Genomic DNA, 23,392 nt, shown 5'->3' on the forward strand with positions numbered 1-23,392 from the left:
GTTAAGTGGAACCCATCATTCAGAAATATCTAATATTTCATAGTGTCAAACATATCCCTAATAGACCAACCTTGAGTGTACTCAATAAGTTGAAATGATTTGGGACTCTGGTTTTTCACCATAATGATGGAAGACAATTATAAATGTGACTTAATATTTTGTGAAGGGATTTTGCATTTAAAGGTCTCATCAAAATAACACACACACACACACACACACACACATCTACTATGCAAATAAATATATATAACATAATATAATAATGTGGACCATTATGAACTTTACTATCCAGTCTTCCCGAGCTATAAGGAAGACTAGTGGTCAATTCCTAAGAGGTGTTACATTAATCAGTATCAATGCACCATCTCCATGGTCTCATCCTTTTCTTGTTTCTTCAATTAATTTAGTTGCAACTTGTATCCTATACTAGGTGGCACGTAGGCCTAAATGAAATTGGACTCGCAGGCCCATAGCAACAATAATAATAACGGACTCGTAGGTCCAAAATGATCAAGAGCTCGCAGGCCCAAAACAATTTAGAGCTCGTAGACCCATAAAATGACAAGAATAAAAATTAACCATTCAACACATCCATATGGTCGAGTCCATAATTGTCAACTAATAATACATTCATCACATAAATGTATGCCTATATAATATCTAATATTATATGCAAATTAATTTCAAGTTTCTAGCAATTAAGTCGTCTAAACTCTTGTAGACAAATGGATCGAAACAATTAAATAAATAATTAATCATATTAATCGATTATTGAATTAGCGGGAATATTTAATTAAAATAAAATTTTAATTAAATAACAAATTAAAGTCCAACTCTAATTCAATAATTATATGGTGGGATTATTTAATTAAAATCAAATTTTAATTAAATATCAAATTAGAATCAAACTCTAATTTCATTACTTAAGGCGGTTGAATTAAATTAAAATCAAATTTTAATTAAATAGTAGAATTAGAGTCCAACTCTAAATCTAAGATTTTTTAGGGCCAACCCGTTTAATTAAAATCAAATTTTAATCAAACACCAAATTAGAGTCTAACTCTAATTTAAAGAAAAGTTTAGGGCGAAACAATTTAATTAAAATCAAGTTTTAATTAAACGTCAAATTAGAATCCAATTCTAATTTCTAAAATATTTTCGAGTGAAAACTTAATTAAAAACAAATTTTAATTCCTAAATTAGAGTTCAACTCTAATTTAAATTGAATCAATATTTTAAATTAGGATAACACTCCTAAATAAAATAAAAATTCAATTGGGGTCCAAGTTTAATATTTAAGTTAAAATCCAATTTTAACGAAAATATAAAAAGTCATCAATTTTTAAATAAGATTTTAATTTGGGTCAAAATTAAATTATACGTCAAAGCCATTAAAATACAATTTTAAAACCATTTTAAAATTCAAGTTCAAAATAATTTTAAAATTTGCAAATTGGCCCAAGTTTCAAAATTACACAGAAGGCCGCACAATTACAAAATTTGCATGAGTGGCCTCTCCATTTAAAATTTACAAACTGACCCTTATTCTATAATTGCAGGCAAGGTCCTCAATATTAACCTTTTGCAAAATAACCCTTATTTTAAGATTTTAACAAATGGACCCCCAACATCATATTGCAGTCGGGCCCCCACAATTACATTAATTGCAGAGAAACCCCCGTCTCTACCAACCTTCTCAGCCAATTTCAGAAAACCTAGAAATCCAAATTTTATTTTTTTATTTTCTTTTGTTGTTGGCGTTTATCAACAAGGGGCAGTGACAGCAGCGGCTTCCTGCCCCACAGCTCGCTGCTGCTGGAAAAATCAACAGCTGCTCCAAAAATAGAAGTAGCGGCGCTTGTTGCTGCCCATAGCGACGAGTGCCGCTGCCACAGCGCGCGATAGCGAGCTGCTGCAGCGCTGCCAGCCTTGCGGACGGCAACAATCGCCGCCGGCTATTCCGCCATTATACAATTGTTTTTTTTTCCAATCCAAAATAATTTCTATTCAAAATCTGATTTCGAATGTGAAAAATTATTTATTTCCCTAATCGCTAAAACAAGAAAAAAATAATTAATATTTAATTGTTCCAACATTTAATGCAATTTCTAACAAACACAAAGTAAGCTCTGATATCACTGTTGGGAATCTACTTATACATGCATAGCGAAAAATTAAAATTATTTCGATTCCCACCGAGAATCCCTTTATATTTAGATAGAAATCGTGATAAAGATTGTACATTTGACGAATTTTGCAAACCTTTTGCTTTTCTTTCGTTCTAGCAATCTTGATTTGCTACCCACAGCTGTCCAATTGTCTAGCCTCCAATAGTGATCCACACAGATAATAAGATTGCATCTACCAGGACTTTTCCTCTTGTGCCAGCAAGAATAATGAAAATTATATGGACCTCAAACCCTATCCATGTATTTATATAAATCTAAACGGGCTCGACCCGGTCCGATCCAATATTTAATTAATCAATTTAATTAAACCCGGTCCGTGAATTAATTAATCCAATTAATTAATTCGAAAATATAAATAACCAATCTAATTAATTAATTTATCCAACGATTGTTAAATTAACCAATTGACAATTAGCAATCTTCCAATTCTCTTTTGTGTGCGACCCATTAGGTTCCCGACTATGATGCCTAACGACGTGAAATATTATTTTGATCTAATCAAAATTGATAAATTAAAACACCATTTTAATTTATCGTCAATTCACATTCGTCGTCCCTGATTGATATCTAGCAATGTGTCAGAGCAATACATGTGACGGGAAATGTCATGTGGTGTGACAAAATCAAACTCGTTCGTTTACCGTAAAACTATAATCTCTTCGTCAATATGATCCGATCAATTACGAGATATGGAAGTGTGTCAATCTCGATTATCGACCATATCTTTCATTCTACTATTAAGCCAATATGAGTCGAAAACACCTTTTCGACTTATATGTGTACCTTGGCCAAGGATTTCGTTATTAACTTAATTGAACGAAATGCAGATCACAATCTCTTATTATCTAAGAGTGACGAATCCTCCATTGGTCATTCACAACCTTCATATGGCTCTTGGCATACCCGAACGATATCGTATTAGCGGCCCTTTGCAGAGTAACATCCAACACTGCCAAAGTATGACTGTCCTCATATAAGGTACCATGACGACCTCAAGTCAAAGAACCAATTCCACTACTAAACGTTAGAGATTAACCACTAACACTCAGATAGTTATCCATGTGAAATCTCTCAACGGGTCTCCAATGTTTTGTTCTATAACAAAACATCCACGTGTTCATTTAAGTGTCGTCATACTTTAACTTGTGAGATCAGCTACTTATTTCACAAGTAAGAAATGACACACTTGATGGTCTAACTGTAATAACGATATTCGTATTTCGTTATTACTTACGACCATGGATGATTTAAGATTCAATCAGATGTAATTTGTATCTCACAATCACAACTCCTTGTGATTAACAAATTACGAAGATTTGAATTTACGGACTCTATTATTTATTTAATTGTTTATTAATTAAATAATAGATTTATCATTAAATTGCATTAATTATATATATCAAAAGTATTTATGCCCAAAGTTAATTGGACATAGGGCATAATACTTACACAAATGGGCTTCCCATTTGCAGTTCACAATTTCCCCATAGTGATCACAGTTTGATCCCGACAAGTGAATTTCATTTGTAGATGGATTGACATTGATACCCCGAACTTTCTTAGTCAATAATGCCAGCTGAGTGAACATAGCAGTTAATCCATCGATCCCATGAAGTCGTGCAACTCTTTTTCTTGAACGATCTGAAGGTCACGGTGCACTAGTAGTTACCAAACCCTTGAATATTTTTTGCTTCATGTGTTGTCTTTTTGATGATTTATCCATAAAAGAAGAGAAAATTGTGGCTCTACCAATTGGATTAGGTCCAATGTAGAAGTATTGGACTTGAAGCTATTTCTACGATCCATGTTATGACCATTCCTTGAGCATACTCTTCTACCTCTCCAATGCCTCATAGTAGCATTTCAAATTTTATTGAGAAAATGTGGCGTTCTCATCTCTCAGTTTGACGAAATTCTTCAGCGAAAAAATTTAATCATGAATTTTTCTGCGGGATCGTTCCAAGTAGTTAGGCTATTTGTAGGAATCGATCCAATCACTCCCTGGCAGCTTCCTTCAAAGTATACAGGAACAACCTCAGTCTGATTGCATTGTTGGACATGTCTGGGTACTCAAAAGATTTACGCATCCAAAAGCATAGAAAGATAAGTGTCTCGATTGTCATTTTGGCCATCGCGATTTCTTGCTATTTTTATAATGCTTCATTATGTTCTCTTTATCTCAACCTAAATGTACATTTGATCTCCGAGTCAAATTGAAATAGATCATCGTGTTTTAAACTTTGCATGCCAGAATCTTGAAAAGAAACAAGAAAAATCTTTAGCATTTGAAATAAAAATTTAAAAGTAAAATAAAATAATAAAATTTGAATTAAAGCAATAACTATCATTGCTTCCACGTAAAGTCAATCACTAATCACTTGAATTTTAGAAAAATGGAGAGATGAAAGGAATTGAATGAGAGACGAAACAAATAGACTAGATATATTTGTCAATATACGATGGTAGATAAAGTAACAAGTTATTGAATTAATATTTATCTACGAAGTACAAAAGCCAAGAAAACTCAGCTTAATTGATGGAAGGGAAGAAAGCATTTATTATTGCTGGTAAAGTTTCCCTACATAAAAGATGATGTTTTGGTTTCCTCACCAATTAAATTTGCTCTCGTTCTTTTTCTTCCAACTTGTCATTTTACTTATCCTTCTCCCATGAAAAATTTATTTCTTACACTCCATAGCTCTTCAAAGCAAGGACACAACTCATAGCTCTAAAGGCTCCTAACCCAAGGAAATGAGATCCTTATTAAAAAAATAAATCCCTTGCCAGTTAAATATCTAAATATAAATCAATATATAAGGGCTTGAACTACTCTTAATAAGCTCGACATTTTAAGATGAAACCTCAAATCTTTATATGGTGTCAGAGTCTATTAAGTTCCAATAAACAATTTAATTTGATTAAGAATAAAAAATGAGCACGAATTTTAAAATTGATTTGTTCAAACGAGCACCATTTTGCAAGAACGTGTTAGGGGATAAATCCTGATTCGATTAAATATCAAAATATAGACCAGTATATGAGGGATTTGACTATTACTCTTAATAAAGTGATATTTTAAGATGAAACTCCAAGTTTTAATATTCCTTTTCCCCCTGGTCCTCTCAAGGAAAGATACGTATGTTAAGCGTCCCAATATTTAGTCGGGAAGCACCATATTGAAGCCACTAGAGATGTCTAGTATCCAAGTCAACAATTCTCTTCTGCAGTAAGTAAACTACATGCGACTCTAGAATGATCCCCGATATTCTCTAAGTTATTCTAGGTTAACATAACCCTTTCCTCTCACAAAAATTTAACACAACGTCTTTTATATTGGTTTGAATATACAAATAAATTGGTTTGAATATATAAAAAAATTGTGAATACCAAGTTATAAATTTTCAAGATTTGTGATGCTAGGACGATCGATTTAGGATCATGGGATCCTTTTTTGTCAGATAGAAAGGACTTTAACACGAAATATACTTCTAATAAATGATCCCATAGATCCTATATCTATTTATATGAAGAAGAGATTATGTAACCAAGGGGATTCTTATCTTCTTCAAACATGGAATGAGCATGAAGAAATTAATGACACTTCTTTATCTTTTGAGTTATTTTGTGGAATCGATCGATCAAGATCCTTGGTCTCTCCCCAGCCTCGACGGGCTTTATAGAAGCAAACAACTTTGAAAGAGTTCATTGACGGGGACATTACTCGTAATTTATAAGGAGCTATCTAAATTAAGTATTAACAATTGGCTAGAGCTCATCTCCAGTTATTTTTCCAGCCTTTTATTTCGTATGCCATCATTCTCGTATTTCATACATCTTATTTAATCTTGCTATACGTCCAAGCCTTCTCCCATTAGTAATTGGAAGCTGAAAGAGACTAGATATGTAACTAAAGAAAATGGGATATAAGCACCCTTTCCAATCCTATCGTATTAGGAAAAGTCGTTTCAATGCTCTAAAATCTACGATTTATAGGGACCAAACTATCTCATACTCTTCGAACCCAATTCATATACCGTTTCAATTGATGGAATTCTTCTTCATAAGAGCGTTCATGTTTGTACCTTAGCATCACTGGACTCTACCGTACAATTGAATTGAAGAGGAAAAAAAGAGAGAAATCTCTCTAAGAAGGGTTCTAAACTAAGTAAAGAAAAAAAATCGAATTATTATATCAACAATCAACTCGAGTAATTTAGCACATTACCATTTACATTAGAATTAGATTGGAAGGATAACCATATAAATTGAGAAGTGCATTGAGATCGAAATACAAATTCCATCCAATCGTATAAAATAACTAGGATTCATAACTTTAAAAAAAAAATACAAAAATGAAAAAGAGAAATAAATTCTTGGGATACTACGAATCCATCACAAAATGTTGACAATTAGGTTCTGAATTCTACTCAGACAACTGACGTGTCTCTCCCCGTGGCAAGCAGAGAGCACCTCACACACTCAGACACCAGCTAAATTATACCTGGCTCATTTTCTTCTTCTGGAATCTATTAAATTCATCATTTAGAGAATTGAAGAAAATATAGTTATGGTGTATGAGGGGATGGAAAATGAAGAAAAAGAGCCATTCAAGAATCTGACATTAAGGCATTTTTGTATACAGTATATGATTATAATACTGGTCATTGCAGTAATACTCTTGGTGTTGCCACCGTTTCTTCCAACGCTTCCGCCACCACCAACCATCGTTCTCTTGGTCCCAATCTTGATCATGGCTGGGCTAATATACCCGGCCTTTACGCTGCCAAAATTGCCAGCCGCTCCGCCAAGGCCCCGTCGAGCTGAATATATATTCGTTGCTAGAGATTAATCTTGATTGCAGAAATCTCGTATTTGCATGTAACAAAAACTGGTGAAAATAAACAAGATTTTCTTCTTGATCTTGATCTGTTGGTGTTGATTGATTAAAAATGTCTTGCATTTTTGGAGCAAATTTACTCACAAGCATTTTAATTTTTCATTTATTCGTTGCAACTTTTTTTTTTAAGTTTCTGGTTTTGTGACAACTATATTTAATGCAGGTAATCATTAACGGCAATAAGACGGATCAAATGTATTAAAACAATCTTAGCGTACATAATCACTGCTAAAAATGCGGTATCAACAATGGAAGTTTTCTTCACTCATGTCAAAATTTCTCCTCTAAAAAGTTTCAACGACGGGAATCTTATGACGGACATTCCGAAGTCATCGGTGATTATGGAGGACATGACGACACTGACAGAAATTTCCATCAGTAACGGCCGCGATTTTGGGCAGTAAATATGGATTAGAAGTTGGTGGTGTCATGTATTCTCCAGCTCACAATGCTGATACGTGTAACCGCTAACCTTTCTTTTTTGCTTTCTTCCGCGTCGAGGAAGAAAAACGTGGGTGGGGGTGGCGGGGGGCGACGGGGTTTGTTCATTTGCTGTGGGCTACAGTTTCTTCTGTATTTGGACGGCCAACCACCTTACAGCGGTGGTTTTCTGCCCTGCAGCGACCGGAGTTTTAAGTTTCTCCGGCCGCCCTATTTAAATTGTATCGCCCAGAACTTGGGTTCCATCTGTACGGCTGCATGGTGCCTTGGATTCACAAAATGATGCAAGTGTATGGCTACACCATTTACTATATAGAAAATATGAAAGAAAATTTTATACATTATGTACCTTAGCTGTCTGAGCAAGGAAAAAATACTAAGTATAATATTATGAACTTGTGAAAGAAAATTTTCAGTATTATTACTTACTGATAATATCATAGATTGAAGGGAATCGTGATATAGTTATGAGATTAGAATTTATCTTTTGATTTTTACTTTTCTTAAAAAAAAAAAAGTAGATATGTCAGTGGATTGTGTTAGATCGATTAACCAACAATTTGAGATTTCAAACCATAACTGAATCAAGCCAACATGGTTTTATTTAATCGAAAATCAAACTAAATTAATTACCTGTGTCATCCGAATTGGTTTGATCGGTTTTTCGATTTTTTTGCCGAGACCAACTAGAAAAGGGAGAATTGACACGTGTTAAATGTTTTTGGAAGAAATACTATTTTTAAACATTTTCTTCTTTTTATTTTATCCGTTTCCCGCTTTTTCCAAAAAAGACTCGAATTTAAGTTAGGCATTATCTCCTATTTAAAATATTTCATTCGAGTAAAGAAACTAATATATCAGGATTTTTTGTTTGGATATCATAAAACTTGTGAATAATAATGAGTAATAACTGTAGGTCCTACATAATATATAGTTAAAATTAATATTCGATTTTGACCTTTAAATTATGAAAAGATTATAAAGAAATTATAATTTATCCCAAATAGGCACTTAAAATGTAGAGAAAAAGTCTATCTTGTTATGACAATCAATCTAGAAGCACCAAAAGTATTAACTTATCTATTTTAATTTAAAATTTCACAACTTTTAATACCCTAATTGTGTTTAGATAAAACCTTGATAATTTTAACTGAACTTATCTATTGAGCACCTTATCCAACCATCTAAATTGCGTCTCTCTTTTAATATTATTCAATAGAAATAACGTTATTCATATAAAATGACTAACAAAGTCAATATACATGGCATCCTATGTGACATAGATTTAATTGCACAATTTCAATAGTGAAAGAATAAGGTAAAATATCACTTGGACTTTGATCTTATCGTGACATAACGTGCCTTTCATCTCCTCAAAAATCTCTCCATTCTTCCTAAGATGACCAAACCTCCAATGGCTGCAGACCATCCACCAATGGCTTCGCCATCTCCACTCAACCAAAAAGGGTTTTCTTTGCGAGTACATATAAATCCATAATTTATAAATGTCCCCAAGTGTGTCGACACAGTTTTTCGGTTCAAATTTGATCCTAATGTAGATCTTCAGGCAAATCTAGAAAAATTTTCATGGATCTCAACAATAGCGATGAGATTATCTGTAGTAATCGACAATCTGTAGCCTTATTAAGTTTTTTTTATCTACAAATATAAAGATATTAAAAATTTAAAAATACCATAAATATGGTAGGGAAAGTGTAACAATTGATATTATTGTTTCCTCACTGAAAATAAAGATTGGAGTTTAAAAATGAAACTAAAGATTCCTCGAGTGGTGGCATTTTAATGACCAAAGGGAAGAATTTTTCAAAAGAAAACAATAATAAAAATTATTTCATTAAAGAATCAATAGTAAAGGAAAAGAATTTTCTGAAAAATTTGCAAAGTGAAAAAATAAACAGAAAAATAAAAATAAGGCTAAGGTTAACAAGTGTTACTTTTGTGAAAATTTCGGATACTTTATAAAATATCGATACAAAAGGAAAGATGAGATGAAAAATACTCAAGATTGAAGGTGGAAATACGATAGATTATAACGAAGCTGCATCTAAAAATGAACAAGCCTATATAACTAGTGATTTATCAATTAAAAAAAGAGTGAATTCCTTATTAAAGAATAAAACCTGAACCTTAGTAATTAACAAACTAAAAGGACAAGAAGTGATAGATTGTAAGTGGATTTACAAAATGAAAAAGGGCGAATACAAATACACTAGTTTGAGGTATAAGGATAGGTTGGTTGCAAATGGTTTCAATCAAATTGAGGGTGTAGACTACAATGATTTGATTTTGAAGTGAAACAATTCGATATAAAAACTGTCTTTTTAAATGAAAACTTGGATGAAAAGATTACAATGTCACAACCAATGAATTTTGAACAAAAATAAAAATTAATATAATTCTTTACATGATTTGAAACAAGCACATACGCAATGGTATAAATAATATGATACTTTTATAAAAGGTTTTGATTTTAATAAAAGTGATTATGATCCATATTTTTCTTTTAGAGGAAAAGTTGGTTCAAATTCTTATTGTCTTCTGTTATAAGTAGATGATAGATATATTGTTTGCTAGAAGTGATGGATCTGAATTTTTTCTTTTATATAGAAATTGAAACTTGAATTAGAAATGAGAGACTTAGGACATGTAAGGAGAATACTAAGAATGGAAATAAAGAGAGATGGGATAGGATATAAGTTGTTTTTAAATTTAAAAATAAAATAAAATTTTAAGGTCTTCGACAGATTTTCTAAGTTTGAAGCAAAAGCTGTTAGTTTAAATCTTTAGTCAATCAGTTTGTACTAGGCCACATTTAGCTTATTCCATCAGTGTTCTTAGCATATTCATGAGCAGTCTTGGTGAATGTCATTGGCATGCTATGAGAAGGCTATTTAAATATCTAAGGAAACATCAATGTGAGTTTGAAGTTAAATGTTCGTGTGAAACCCGCAAGCGTACGAGATCGTTGTACAAATAATAAAATTTGTGAGTTAAGAGTATCGTTCCCACGATGAATAAGGTCTAATATTTAGTTAAGTAGCTTTTACTAAATTCGAAGTAATATAAAATCAAAAAAATTGTGATTTGTATGTTTTCTATATTAATCTTAAACTAAGAAAGCAAATAAAATATTTATTTAATATGTGAATATTTGTATTGAAATCGTGAATCCCCCTATTTCATTTAATTCAACTTTAAATTTATAATTTAGTAAATTCATACATTCAAGACAATCGATAATCCACTTTTATTCAATATTATTTCCCAATATATATTAAAACTATGTTTAACACGACCCGATCCTATTCCTAGTCCGAATTCATATGAAAAAATATGCATTGATATACAGGATTTATCACACATGATTGCACATGCCATAATTCCTAACACCTATTGTCCATGTGTTGATTTTACCGCATTCTAGACTTATTGTGAGTATTCCTACACTACAACAATCAACTTACTATCTAATTGGTGATCAAGCAATTAAATAGTTCAATGAGAATGCAAAATCAATCAAGAAAAAATCATGAAATACTAAATTAATTGTCTTGAATTAAAATAAACAAACGATAGGTTGGTTCATCATTCATCCAATACAATGAAAAACTAGCCTAGCATATTAATATATAAATTACAAGAAGAATAATAGAAAAATATCACTTGGATCATGAAAGAATACAAAAGATGTTGATCTTCACGTCCAAAGTTGAACTCTTCAAAACTTGATGTAATTGAACTTCAATTCCTTGTTATGGCTTGATCTTCTATCTCAAAATATAGCAATTGACCCCTTGCTTTTGATGAATTTGATGAAACTATTGTGTATGAAGAGGCAAGAGAGAGACCCTTTCATTGCTACCCATATCTTGTATTTATATGATGAAATTCGGTCAAAATTCACATCCAAATTATCTTCCAAAATAATTTGAATCAAATAAGGAAAGTTGCCTTCGCGCGCACGTAATTTTGTCTCTGCACAGCTTTCAGTATTTTGATCATAATTTTCTCTTTTAGTGTCCAATTTAGGTGATTCAAAGTGCATTGAAAAGCTAATTAAAAGAGCTACAATTCTTCTAGAAATACAATTTTTCCAATTCAAACGTTCTCCATCCGAAAAATGGGTTTCAAGTTGACTAAAAATCTTGAAGATATCTTATATGATTTGAAGTCGATTTATGGTAATATTCTAACCATATCCCTTTCCTTTTTGACTCCAATTTGCATTCAATTGAATCCTATCAATCTTCAAAATATCTTTTGCGGTCCAAATCAACCATTAAATATTTACATTTTGGTCCCCATACTTTGGATTTCCTTCATTTAGCCATTTTCGTTCTTTTTTCCAATTCTTCTTTGAACATGAATTCTTTCTAATAAAAGCAATAAATAACAAATCAGGTACTAATCTGTTCAAAAAATAACAAAATATCATCATTTAGGATCCCAAATAAGTGTAAAAACTACACTTATCATTAAATAAATGAAAAGATTGGATTGTTTTGAGGGGGTTTGTTGGCTTTGATTTTGCTGGTAAAAGTAACAACAAAAAATCTACATTTGCTTATGTATATACTAAAAATAACACATGTATTAGTTTGAAATTTCAGCTGCAGAAAATTGTAACCTTATCTTCAACTGAGGCTAAAAATATTGCAACTCCATATGCTGAAAATGAAGGCATTTTGTTAAAAGGTTTGTTGAATGAATTGGATTTGTTGAAAATAATGTCATTTTATGTTATGACATGCAATGGCTTTAGTAGTCACGAATTCCTCTTTCTTTTGTTGATGGTGCATTCTTGCTGAAAATCAAAGAAAGAAGGTCCATTTTCCCATGTAGTTTGTTGATCCCAATCAAGGGAGTGCTAACGCCCAGTACAGCCCCCTCACATGAGAGGGAGCTGTACACTCTATACTCTAGCGTACAAGTGGAATTTCTCCAATACTATCTTTAAGAAGCAAGTTCCTCATGATCTTGTTCTTAGTTTATAACCTTGTTTCAAAATCCTCACGGAGAGTTAGGTTCAACATATGCACCGACAGTGGACGATTGCCCTCCCTCTCAAATGTTCCTTCCACTTTGACCTTATCAGCCTCAATAGTCTTCTTTTTGGCTCTCCTACTTAATAAGTAATGGGACTTCAAATTTGGACATCTATTGAATAGACACCACATTTGAATAAAAAGTTATTTTTTAGAAAGATATTAAGGGGATGTTTGAGCCACATTATTTTAGTAATAATGTATTCTTGAATAGTTTATAGATGAGAAATGTGTGGTTAAAAAATAAAGAAAAGTTTTTGATTTACGTGTAATATTATTTTATTGAAAAATGTGTGGTTGAAATGATGTCAAATCATTGTTTAAGAATGCATTTTTTTGGAATAATGTGGCTCAAGTAGGCCCTAAACTTACAACAAACCAATATAAAATAATTTAATTACAAATCAATCTACTTTTTTAATAAAATCTTATAAAAATTTAAATTACAAATTGATCTTCAAGATTTTGTAGTAGTTGAATTGAATCAGATTCTGCGATGGTCATCAATTCAACAGAATCATACAAACTCACGCGTGTTAGTTTATGCAGATATATTATTGGCATTTCCTTGCCTAGTGTCTCATTTAGTTATTTATCTATATTATTATTATTTTTATTTTTGAAATACAATTTTAAATTGAAAAATATGAAATAAAATAAAAGGATTGTGTAAGTATCGAGGAATTCAAGGCATGAAATTTATTCCCCATCTCCGTCCCATTTATTGTTCAAGTTAGAGTAATACGGGTCGGGGCAGAATTTTATCATCCTTACTGTTCAAAGAGGGTATTGTTGGAAAATGAGAACAAAATCTCAAATCAATTCAACATGAATTAATGATAAACTTATAAAGGATTGACTTGCTGCACTTCAAGGATTAAAATAAAACCTCAATTTCCTACACTGTAAAGGAGGGTGTCAACCCCAAAAGTGAAAGAATAATGTTATTCATAATGAATGCTACTTGCAGTTGTCTTCGTAGCATACACATGACAGTTTGTTATTTGAACCTTTAATGTGGTAGTTTTTTATTACCTTATGCATCAATATCAAATAATAAATTGTCATGTGTTTACCACGTAGGACGACTATCAATATTTTTCACTATGAATAACATTATTCAAAGTGAAATAATCATCTTCAATATTTATTATTCAAAAACCCACTTTTTTTTATGAAACTGTGCTAAAAAAATACGTAAATTAAAAATGGATAATTAAGAAGCAAATCTAAACAAATACAAAGATATTAAATTTGTGTAAATTAAAATGTATATATAGGTCAACATGACTACATCATTATCTATTCTAATACAATCTATAAAAGTATGGGGGATTATATCGACATCATAATTTATATTTATTATACTTTATTTTAATTACAGTTAAGTTCCCCAATCATTGTTTATTGTAACAATTATTTCCTTATTTTTTCCATCAAATTCTTATCTTTAACATTCCATTAATTAATACGTTTTGTTCTTGATGATGATTTATATCAAAATATTTTGTTATCATGCTTTTAAATGACGCAAAAATATTTTTTGCACTTTTTATATTTTATTTTTAAAAAAATATGATGGAAAATAAGTTATTTTACGCCATTTTAACGGGTTTTTACACATAAAATTGTTATCAAATATAAAATGTGTTAACTAATAGAGAGTTTGAAGATAAGAATGATATAAAAAATTGTTAGGGATATAAGTACTACAATGTTGTGTAAAAAATAAAAATTGTGGTGTGAATATAATTACTCTAAAAGTATAGGTGGGAAACATTTGGTTCCCTTTTCATCGCTCAAATTTTAGTTTTTGGTCAACAATGCCCTTATTCATTCTTCATAATTTATATTAATTCATGCATTAAATTTTATTGTTTACTTTTTTGCATTTATTCAAATAAAAAAATTAAATTTAGAAGAGCTAAAAAGTTCACATTATAGATATATATTTTTTCGAAATTCATTAAGTTAATATTCTAACTAGAGTAAAAAAAAAATAAAAAAAAATTACTAAAAGAAATATTAAACTAAAAAGTTTCCATTTATTTCACTGTGGCCTCGTCAATCGGGTTTGCCTCGTGTTTCTTGTCAATTTAGGATAGTGAAGGTACGTTGGTTCATTCGATAAACTATGCCCTTAAACATACCGAAGAAAAAGATAGTGCACTTAGTGCTCTTTGTTGGAGTTGGTTCAAGAAATTAAAAATTTTGGTTAAGTATAACTTGATAAAAGGATCTTGGTGTCAACTTTTGATCAAATATTTGGACTTGATCCGATAGTCAAATTATGAAAGTAAATAGATTAATTGTTCTATTCGTCGAGTAGATAGTCATGGTATATTTGAAATGTCAAAACCAATTCCGAACGAATGAGAAATTATGGTCCAAAGTTGGGAAGGAAAGAGGGTAGTTGGCTAGAAAATCTAGCAACATCATCGCTCACCTGGCACTAGCCTATCGCTCAAGCGATGTTTCAGTGAAGAGCGAGCGACGGACTGACTGTTTCTTATGCTTGAGCCACGTAAAGACGATAGGCAAGCGACAGCAAATTCTGCAACCCTTGGTAAATGTTGTTGAGTTTTAGACCGCGTTTCTTCACTTACAACCCTTCCCCCTCTATAAATAGGACCATTGGAATGTCCATTTTTCATGCTAATGATATGCAATCATAGCAAAACACTTTCTTTCTTCCTTTCATACCAAAATTCTGCATAAGTTTTGATTTTCTTTTCATTCATATAAGGAGTGCAAAAGCCAATTTCCGGTTTGTTGTTCTTGTGTTTTGAAGTGCTATAAATGCAAGAGGTTAGTTGTTGGATCTTGGGAGTTCATTGCCATAATCCATATGCACCATTGCGAGGGTAAAATCAACTAAAGGACAAAGAGTACAACTCTTGCCTCGACTTTGCATCATTTTCTGGTATATTCATTAAAGTTTCTCTCTTGTTTCTTTGTTGTTACTTCGTCCAATTTTCGGCAAAGGTTTGACAAGGATATTTCCAGTTTTGTCATCACTCTTTACATAATTTTCCAACAATCTTTTGGTACACTGTATTAGACAGTACTTAGTACGTACAATATGAAAATTATAAACTAGAACTCAGTTCTCAAGGTAATCGTCTGTTGATGAGTCTATGCTATATTAAATGGATTGAAATTGTGAAAATATGGAGTGCAGTATTCAGTACTGTTGAAGTGCGTGAACCCTTATCATGTTGTTTGCTTATCTCCTCGACCAGGGAAGTAGATATGCTCTTACTTTAATTGTAAATCACTATGAATATGTACGCAATATTCATGAGTGTAATCAAACATAAATCAAGGCTCATACAAATGTTCCAACGTACTAATGATATAATGGCATCTCTAACTTCATTGTTGATTTCCGAGTAAACCTACAACATGTATATAAAATTTATCAGATGAGTACAAAACACCAACTAATTTCTGAACACATTGGAACATTTTCTGCAATTCTCTAAAACAAGTCTAAGGCATTATCCAAAGAAATATCCAATATTGACCCTCCCACTGAGGCATCTGCGATATTGCAAAATTCAGGTCTTAGTCCTGAATGGAATAGGCAGATTTTTTTATTCATTTGGAATGTTCAGCATGCGGCACTTTCTGAAATACTCTTTGAATCTTTTCCATACTTCTAGATAGCTCTCGAGGTCTTTTTGTTTAAAAGTATAGACTTCATTTCTAATATAATGGACTCGAAATGGTGAAAGAAATTTCAACGTAAACTTTTGCATCATGTCATTCCATGAATTGATAGTCCTATGAATTAAGGAATTTAACCATTCTTGTTCACCCTCCTTTAACAAGTGAGGAAATAGACGTAGTCGTAATGCATCAACAGACATGTCTTCATGGTTGATCATATCGCAAAGCACCAAGAAAGCTTAAATATGTTCATGATGATTTTCTATTGCTCTCATGGAGAACCTAATATCTTGATGATTTTGAAATAAGTTGATAATGTTAGGTCTAATATGGATGTTGGTCTGTCCAATATGATAGCCGGTTGTACAAGAGTTGGTACAGGATTTACATAATCCATTACTAAAGCTTCTCCATGATTTGCGACTATCCTTGGCTAATCTGGCCGAGGTAGTGGAAAGGGGTTCTGTACCTAATTCTGATGTTGATTTTTTGCCATTTTTCTCATTTGTCTCTGCTATCTTCTTTGCTCTTTGAAAGTTATTTCGATTTTAGGATCTATCGAAAGAAACTTGATCTCGTCAAAATTTTGTATAAACTGTAATTTCCTAAAAAGTGAAAAACGAGAGACTTAGTTCGTTCCATAAATAGCCTAAACAAATAAAATAATAAAAAATTCAAAATTTAAAAATAACTAATAAACTCAAATTAAATAAATTATTCTTCGAAAACGACGCCAAAAACTTGTTCGTGCTAAATCTCGCAAGTGTACAGGATCATTGACAAGTAATACGTGATCAGTAATGTGTATCGTCTCACGAGAAATAAAATTTAATAGAGTGCATCAGTCTTTAGTTAGATTCATAGTAAACAAACAAAAATGATTTGTAATTTTTAATTATTCTAGCTCAATCTAAGGAAACTTGTAAAATGGGAATTTAGTATGTATATGAAATGAGTGTAGTGGATTATGAATCCACCTACTATTATCTAATTCAATCCTCAATTATGTAGCTAGTTTCGTTTTTGCATCATTGACATTCGATAATTCTAATGTAACTAATTTTTTGTAAGACAAATTAATTTTATTCTAGAACGCATTTAATTTCAAAATTATCTCAAAAATTGCACAAGTGATAAATACTTTTCCTAGAATTTATTACGAATTTAACTAATTACTTGCCTTGAATTAAAAATAAATAATAAATGACTTTATCTTCATCCGACACATGAGAAGAATTAACTTAGCATAATATTGGAATTAAACACTCAAAAGTGGAAAGACATCTCCAAAAATCGATTAATTCCACAATTTTTCTCGACTTCTGTGCGTGTGTGTATATATATTCAATTCACTTCAATTCTTCTCGAAATTTCATCCACCCTTCCTCTGCCACTTTGTGTGTGTGTGTGTATTATCAACTTCAGACAGTTGTCCAATTCATGTCTCTGTATTTGCAGGGTCGGTCCTGTGATTATTGGGGCCTGAGACGAAATCCATAAATTAGGCCCCTAAAATTAACATAAATACAAAATTCAACGGTATATTATGCAACATATTGTTAACTTAAAACTTAACATTAAAATAACAAATAAATATATTAGACAAAAGATTTATATTATAAAATAACAAAACCAACAATGTTTCAAACAGTTAGTTAAATACTATTCACTTTTAATTACATTCAGCTTGTGAACCTGATAAAGCTGTGTAATCAAATCATCAATCCTAAAATATCATTTCTTTTGCTAATCAATCTCAGTTCATGGTTTTTGATCTGGTCAGTTTTTAATGTTAAATTACAAGGAAAAGCCATAAAATAGGAGACAAAGCAGGAAATTTCAAACCAGCTACTAAACCCTACCGCAAAAAATAAAGGTATTTATAAATTGTAGTTGAAATATTCAACTCCTAACCATTAGAACTTAATCCAGCTAGCACTACCAGCTAGAAGATTATCAAAGGGATGAAAAAGAAAAACTCTTCGACGCACCCTAAGATTGCCAATCTCTCAACCTCGTGTTATTTAAGGATTTTATTAAGTGTACATAATAAATGTACATAAAGGATTACATAATGTGGTATGGAAGGAAAAGATTGGTCGAAAAAAGTTGACTGTGCTTTAAACAAACAAATGATAGAGTGCCACGTGGCATTATGGACATCCATATGTATATGCTTATGTACCTGTAACACTACTCGTTATTTAAATACCATAAATCCACTCGATTTTAACCAATTCATAAAACCATAATTATAATTACAAAGTGAGCTCCTAACAAGCTCAGAAACTAGGTTTCATATCAGATTTTTGATCCCACACAGGGTCAGTCTCCATGGAAAGCAATGAAGGGTGAATGTCTGTACAATCAAACCTAACCCCTCCACTTCCTTCTGCGCTCTCTAATTAAAAATGAAAATCAAGCTTCATTACATTACAACTCAAAATCAATGAACCCAAAATGATCAGTTTCCTACAACCATCTATTTGAAAATTTTCACCTCGAAATGAAGCTATTATTCTGAAAATAAGCAATAACAACCTTACAAGCGAAAATACGACAAACTCAGATACATAAAACAGAAAAACTTCCACACTTATTCAACAATAGTTGAGAACAAGCCAATTTAACAGGTAGAGAAACACAATTAAAAAAAAAAAAAGACAACAGTATATAAAAAGCTCATTCGAAGGCTTACCCGGAGAATCTTCCACTTCACCATAAGAGGAGGAAGAGAAGTCGCCTAAGGAAATGAGGCCGTGGCCTGGTCACCGTCCGGTTGGAGCTCTTGGAGGCGGCGAGCAATCGACAGTCACAGGACAAATCAGAGGGAAAAAACGAATTGAAATCCCTTAATCCTTTTGAGGAATTAGTGGCCAACAGCCGGTTGACCCGGCCAGTTTTCCAAAATGGCCTTTAACCAGTGAAAAAAAAAGGCAAAATTATTTAAAACAGTGAAAACCAAAAAAATTGAAGACAAACCCAATTTTACCCCTCACTGGCAAGGAAAAAGAAGCAGAAGCCGAAAACGGAAAGTACTGTAGCACAGTCGACCCAGCCACCGACAAATAAGGAAAAACAGGAGACCCAGTTGGCCATTTCTCTCTGAAGAAGGTAAGAAATTTATACAAAAAAAAATCATGTTTATATTTTTATTTTTGGAATAAAGTAGGATTTTATACATATTTGTTGAGAAATCCTTGTGTAAATGTGGAATTTGGGTTGTTATTGCTTGGGAAGGAGTGGTTATCGCCGGAAATGGAGTTTTTCGACGATCTCCTCGGCCGAAAATGGTGTCCAGATCGCTGGGCACGCCGTCTGGGCGGACCTAGCTGCCCCACTGTCCCAGTCAACTGGGTTGCCCAGTTGACTGGGTGTGTGCCCAACTGGGCGTTTAGCCCAGTCAACTGGGCAGCTGGGCCGGTCGGCCCGATTGACCCAGTTGACTGGGCCAGGCGATATTTTGGGTCGGGTTTTTTTCTTTCTTTTTTTCCCTGTAATTATTGAAGTTAATTAAATAATTATTAATGGCTTATATTGTGTTCTCTAATATGTAATTATTTATTTGAATTGCTTAATTTGAATGTTTATTATTTAAAATTATTAGAAAATATAAGATGTAAATGTTATATTATTTATCGAAATATTTATTAGTTGCTAATTTAGATTAAATAATTATTTTGTATTAAGTGATAGTAAAAAAATTAAAAGAAATAATATAATATTAAATAATTAATATATCTAAAGAATTTAAAAAAATATTTAAACATTAGTAAAATAATAAAAATAAGCAATTAAATTTGAAAATTAAATTAGCAAAAAAATTAATTTTTTGAAAAGCAATTAAAATAAATTTGTAAATATGAAATAAGCATTATGCGTAAAGAATTAAAATTAGTATTTAAACATTCATTAAAATTAAAAAACTAAATTAAGTGTTAGAAAATAATTAAAATATTAAAATAAGCATTTAAAAATAAGTGTTACTAAATTAATTTTAAAAAATGAAATATTAAATAAGATATATATAAAGAATTGAAATACATAATTAAATAAGATATATATATATATATATATATATATATATATATATATATAATTAAAATAAAGTGTTAGAAAAATAATTAAAATAAGCAACAAAAATATCAAAATAAGTGTTAGTAAAATTATTAAAAGAAATATTTAAATATATATATATATAATTTAAATACATATTTAAACATTTGAAAAACAATAAAAATACGCAATTAAATTTGAAAATTAAAATATTAATCAAATTAAGTTTTTGCAAAGCAATTAAAATAAATATGTAAATATGAAATAAGCATTATGCGTAAATAATTAAAATAAGCATTTAAACATTCATTAAAAATGAAAAAGTAAATTAAGTGTTAGAAAAATAATTAAAATATTAAAATAAACGATCAAAATAAGTGTTTTTAAAATAATTAAAATAATTAATTACATGTTAAATAAGTAATATGCATAAAGAATTTAAATAAATATATAAACATTTGTGAAATAATAAAAATAAACAATTAAATTAGGATATGAAAATGTCAATTACATTAATTTTTTACGAAGCAATTAAAAGAAATTTGTAAATATGAAATAAGCGATATGTGTAAAGAATTAAAATAAGTGTTTAAACATTAATTAAAAATGAAAAAGTGAATTTAGTGTTAGATAAATAATTAAAATTAGCAATTAAAATATTAAAATAAACGATCAAATTAGCAAATTAAGTATATGGAAAATAGTAATTTACGTTCATTTTGTTTATTCCGTTATCGGTTGGTTATGACATCTAGTAGCAGCGTGTTAGAATATATTTTTCATATTTTTGTTTATCGAACATCATTTGCATAGGGTTCTAATATTTGAAATTTTGTAGGATGGAATATCATCTGGACGACGCTGTCAGACAGATCCCTGGTAAAGTTATATCGAATTGTAACTTTACCAGCTTCGCTTTGGTATTGGATTTGCTGGACGACGATCATGCAGATATATTACGGCGATCATGCTTATGGCCATTGTATTCGTTGCGTGATGTAAAGTGGTCTGGATAGCTGCTGGATGCCCTGTTATGTCGCTTGCTGAAGCCAGTTGACGGAGACGCCCTCCATTTTGATCTTGGGGGCAAGGTAGCCACGTTCTCTGTATTTGAGTTTGCCCTCGTCACTGGACTGCGATGTACGGACGATGCAGAGGCGAGGGCTTGTGTTCCGAGGAACAGGAGGCTGTTGAAAGAATATTTTCATGGACAGACGACGGTCACTCTAGCGCAGCTAGGAGATGCATTAAGGAGATGTGATCGAATGTCTGATAGGTTGAAGTTAGGCTTGGTGCTTATCATCGAGAGCATACTCCGGTGTCATCACAAGAAGACATCGATTGACATTTTTCATTTGGAGGTTGTTGATGATATTGATGCCTTCAACAACTACCCATGGGGTTGGAGATGTTTTCTTGATACATTACGGGTGTTTAGGAGGGGGTTTTCAATGCCAAAGGGGGATAAGCCCGAGCGCAAGTACGATGCATATGGACTGCCGTTGGCGCTGCAGGTATATATTTAAGTTAATGAATTACCTACACTTTTTTTATTGAATTCTATACATAATAATTGTAATTGTTTCAAATATGGGTGTATGAGACTGTCCCCATCTTGGCCAGTCGGTATGCGAGGAGAGAAGAGACACGCTATCCTCGGATGCATCACTGGCGAGCACAAGACAAGCCGCTTGCCAGACAGTTATCGGCTCTCCTCGACGATCCTGAGGTACGTATTATACAATTGCAATTTATGTTGTACATTCTTTTACAATCTGAATACATAGTCATTAACTGTGACATATCAAAATGACAGCTTGAAGTTCTCATTGAATTGGCACCGTCGATCGAGGAGGAGAGTCAGTTTTATATTCGAGAATTGCCTCTTCGTACTGCGCATGACGTTCAGATGCTTGAGTCCAGGATGGATCGAGATAGGGTATGTCACTGTGCAGGATTTGTTGAATATCGCTTCGATCTTGTAATTAAGTGCTTCACTTGTGATATTTATTTTTTCAGGAGGATCGTTCAGTATTACCTCCGTTGAGGATATCACCTCCACCGAGGAGAGCACGTCCAGCGAGGATGTCACCTCCGCTGAGAAGATCACGTCCAGCTACACTGGCGGTTCAGATGCCTGAGTCCAGCGTTGATCGAGATAGAGTATGTTACTTAAAAATAATTCTTCGATTGTCGTTTTATTTTATTTGTTAGATTATTCATTTGTAATAGTTATTTTTTCAGGAGGGCCGTCCAGTATCGCCTCCTGCACATAGTCCCAGTGTTTCGACGATTGATTTGTTCGAACTCCTGATGGAGATGAGAGGAGACATGGCAGAGTTACGGGATAATGTCGTGACACTACGAGCTGAGTTCGGGGACATGGCACAGTTACGATATGATGTCGCGATGTTACGAGCTGGGTTAGGAGACCTCCATGCTGAGGTTGCAGCGATACGGGGTGACATAGTAGGCCTGCGTGGGACGAGCGATTATCGAGATGGAGGAGGTAGCGGAGGGACAGGTCACTATCGGGACGGCGGGGGTGACGGAGGGACTGGTGGCTATCGAGACGGAGAGACTGGCAGTTATCGGGACGGAGGGGGTGACGGAGGGGTAGGTGGTTATCAGGGAAGAGGGGGTTAGATGGGGTATGTTGACTCATCGTGGCCATCAGTTGCTGCATTTGATTCATTTTTAGATGACACGATGGGGATGGAGGAGCGAGAGAGGATACCTGTGATGGAGGGGGTGCCCATGCAGGATATACCTGAGGACGTGGAGGGGGTACCCGAGGAGGAGAGGGTACCGGAGATGGAGGTGAGGTGGTACCCGAGATGACGTCACCCGATGCAGAGGGGATACCCGAGGAGGTGGGGGTGCCCGTGCAGGGGATACCCGAGGACGTCGAGGGGGCATCGGAGGTGGAGGTAGTACCCGTGCAGGGGATACCCGGGGATGTCGAGGGGGTACCGGAGGAGGATAAGTACTGGAGGTGGAGGTGGTACCCGTGCAGGGAATACCCAGGGATGCCGAGGGGGTACCGGAGGGGGATAGGTACTGGAGCTGGA

The 23,392-nt window shown here is 32.8% G+C and overlaps 1 protein-coding gene across 1 annotated transcript; it reads left to right on the top strand.

The window, feature by feature from the left end:
- Positions 1-22,454: 22,454 nt before the first annotated feature.
- Positions 22,455-22,967, top strand: LOC111399893 (glycine-rich RNA-binding protein 6, mitochondrial-like). The gene is made up of 2 exons (XM_023027377.1): positions 22,455-22,484; positions 22,566-22,967. The coding sequence occupies exons 1-2, from the start codon at positions 22,455-22,457 to the stop codon at positions 22,965-22,967; spliced, it is 432 nt and encodes a 143-aa protein (XP_022883145.1).
- The last annotated feature ends 425 nt before the right edge of the window (positions 22,968-23,392 follow it).

The sequence above is a fragment of the Olea europaea genome, chromosome 9 (assembly GCF_002742605.1).
Source record: "Olea europaea var. sylvestris chromosome 9, O_europaea_v1, whole genome shotgun sequence".
In the NCBI taxonomy this organism is placed as follows: domain Eukaryota; kingdom Viridiplantae; phylum Streptophyta; class Magnoliopsida; order Lamiales; family Oleaceae; genus Olea; species Olea europaea.

Coding starts and splice junctions, on each gene's coding strand:
- LOC111399893 (XM_023027377.1), top strand. CDS start 22,455: ATGCCTGAGTCCAGCGTTGATCGAGATAGA. Junction 22,485..22,565: donor CCAGCGTTGATCGAGATAGA/GTATGTTACTTA, acceptor TTATTTTTTCAG/GAGGGCCGTCCAGTATCGCC.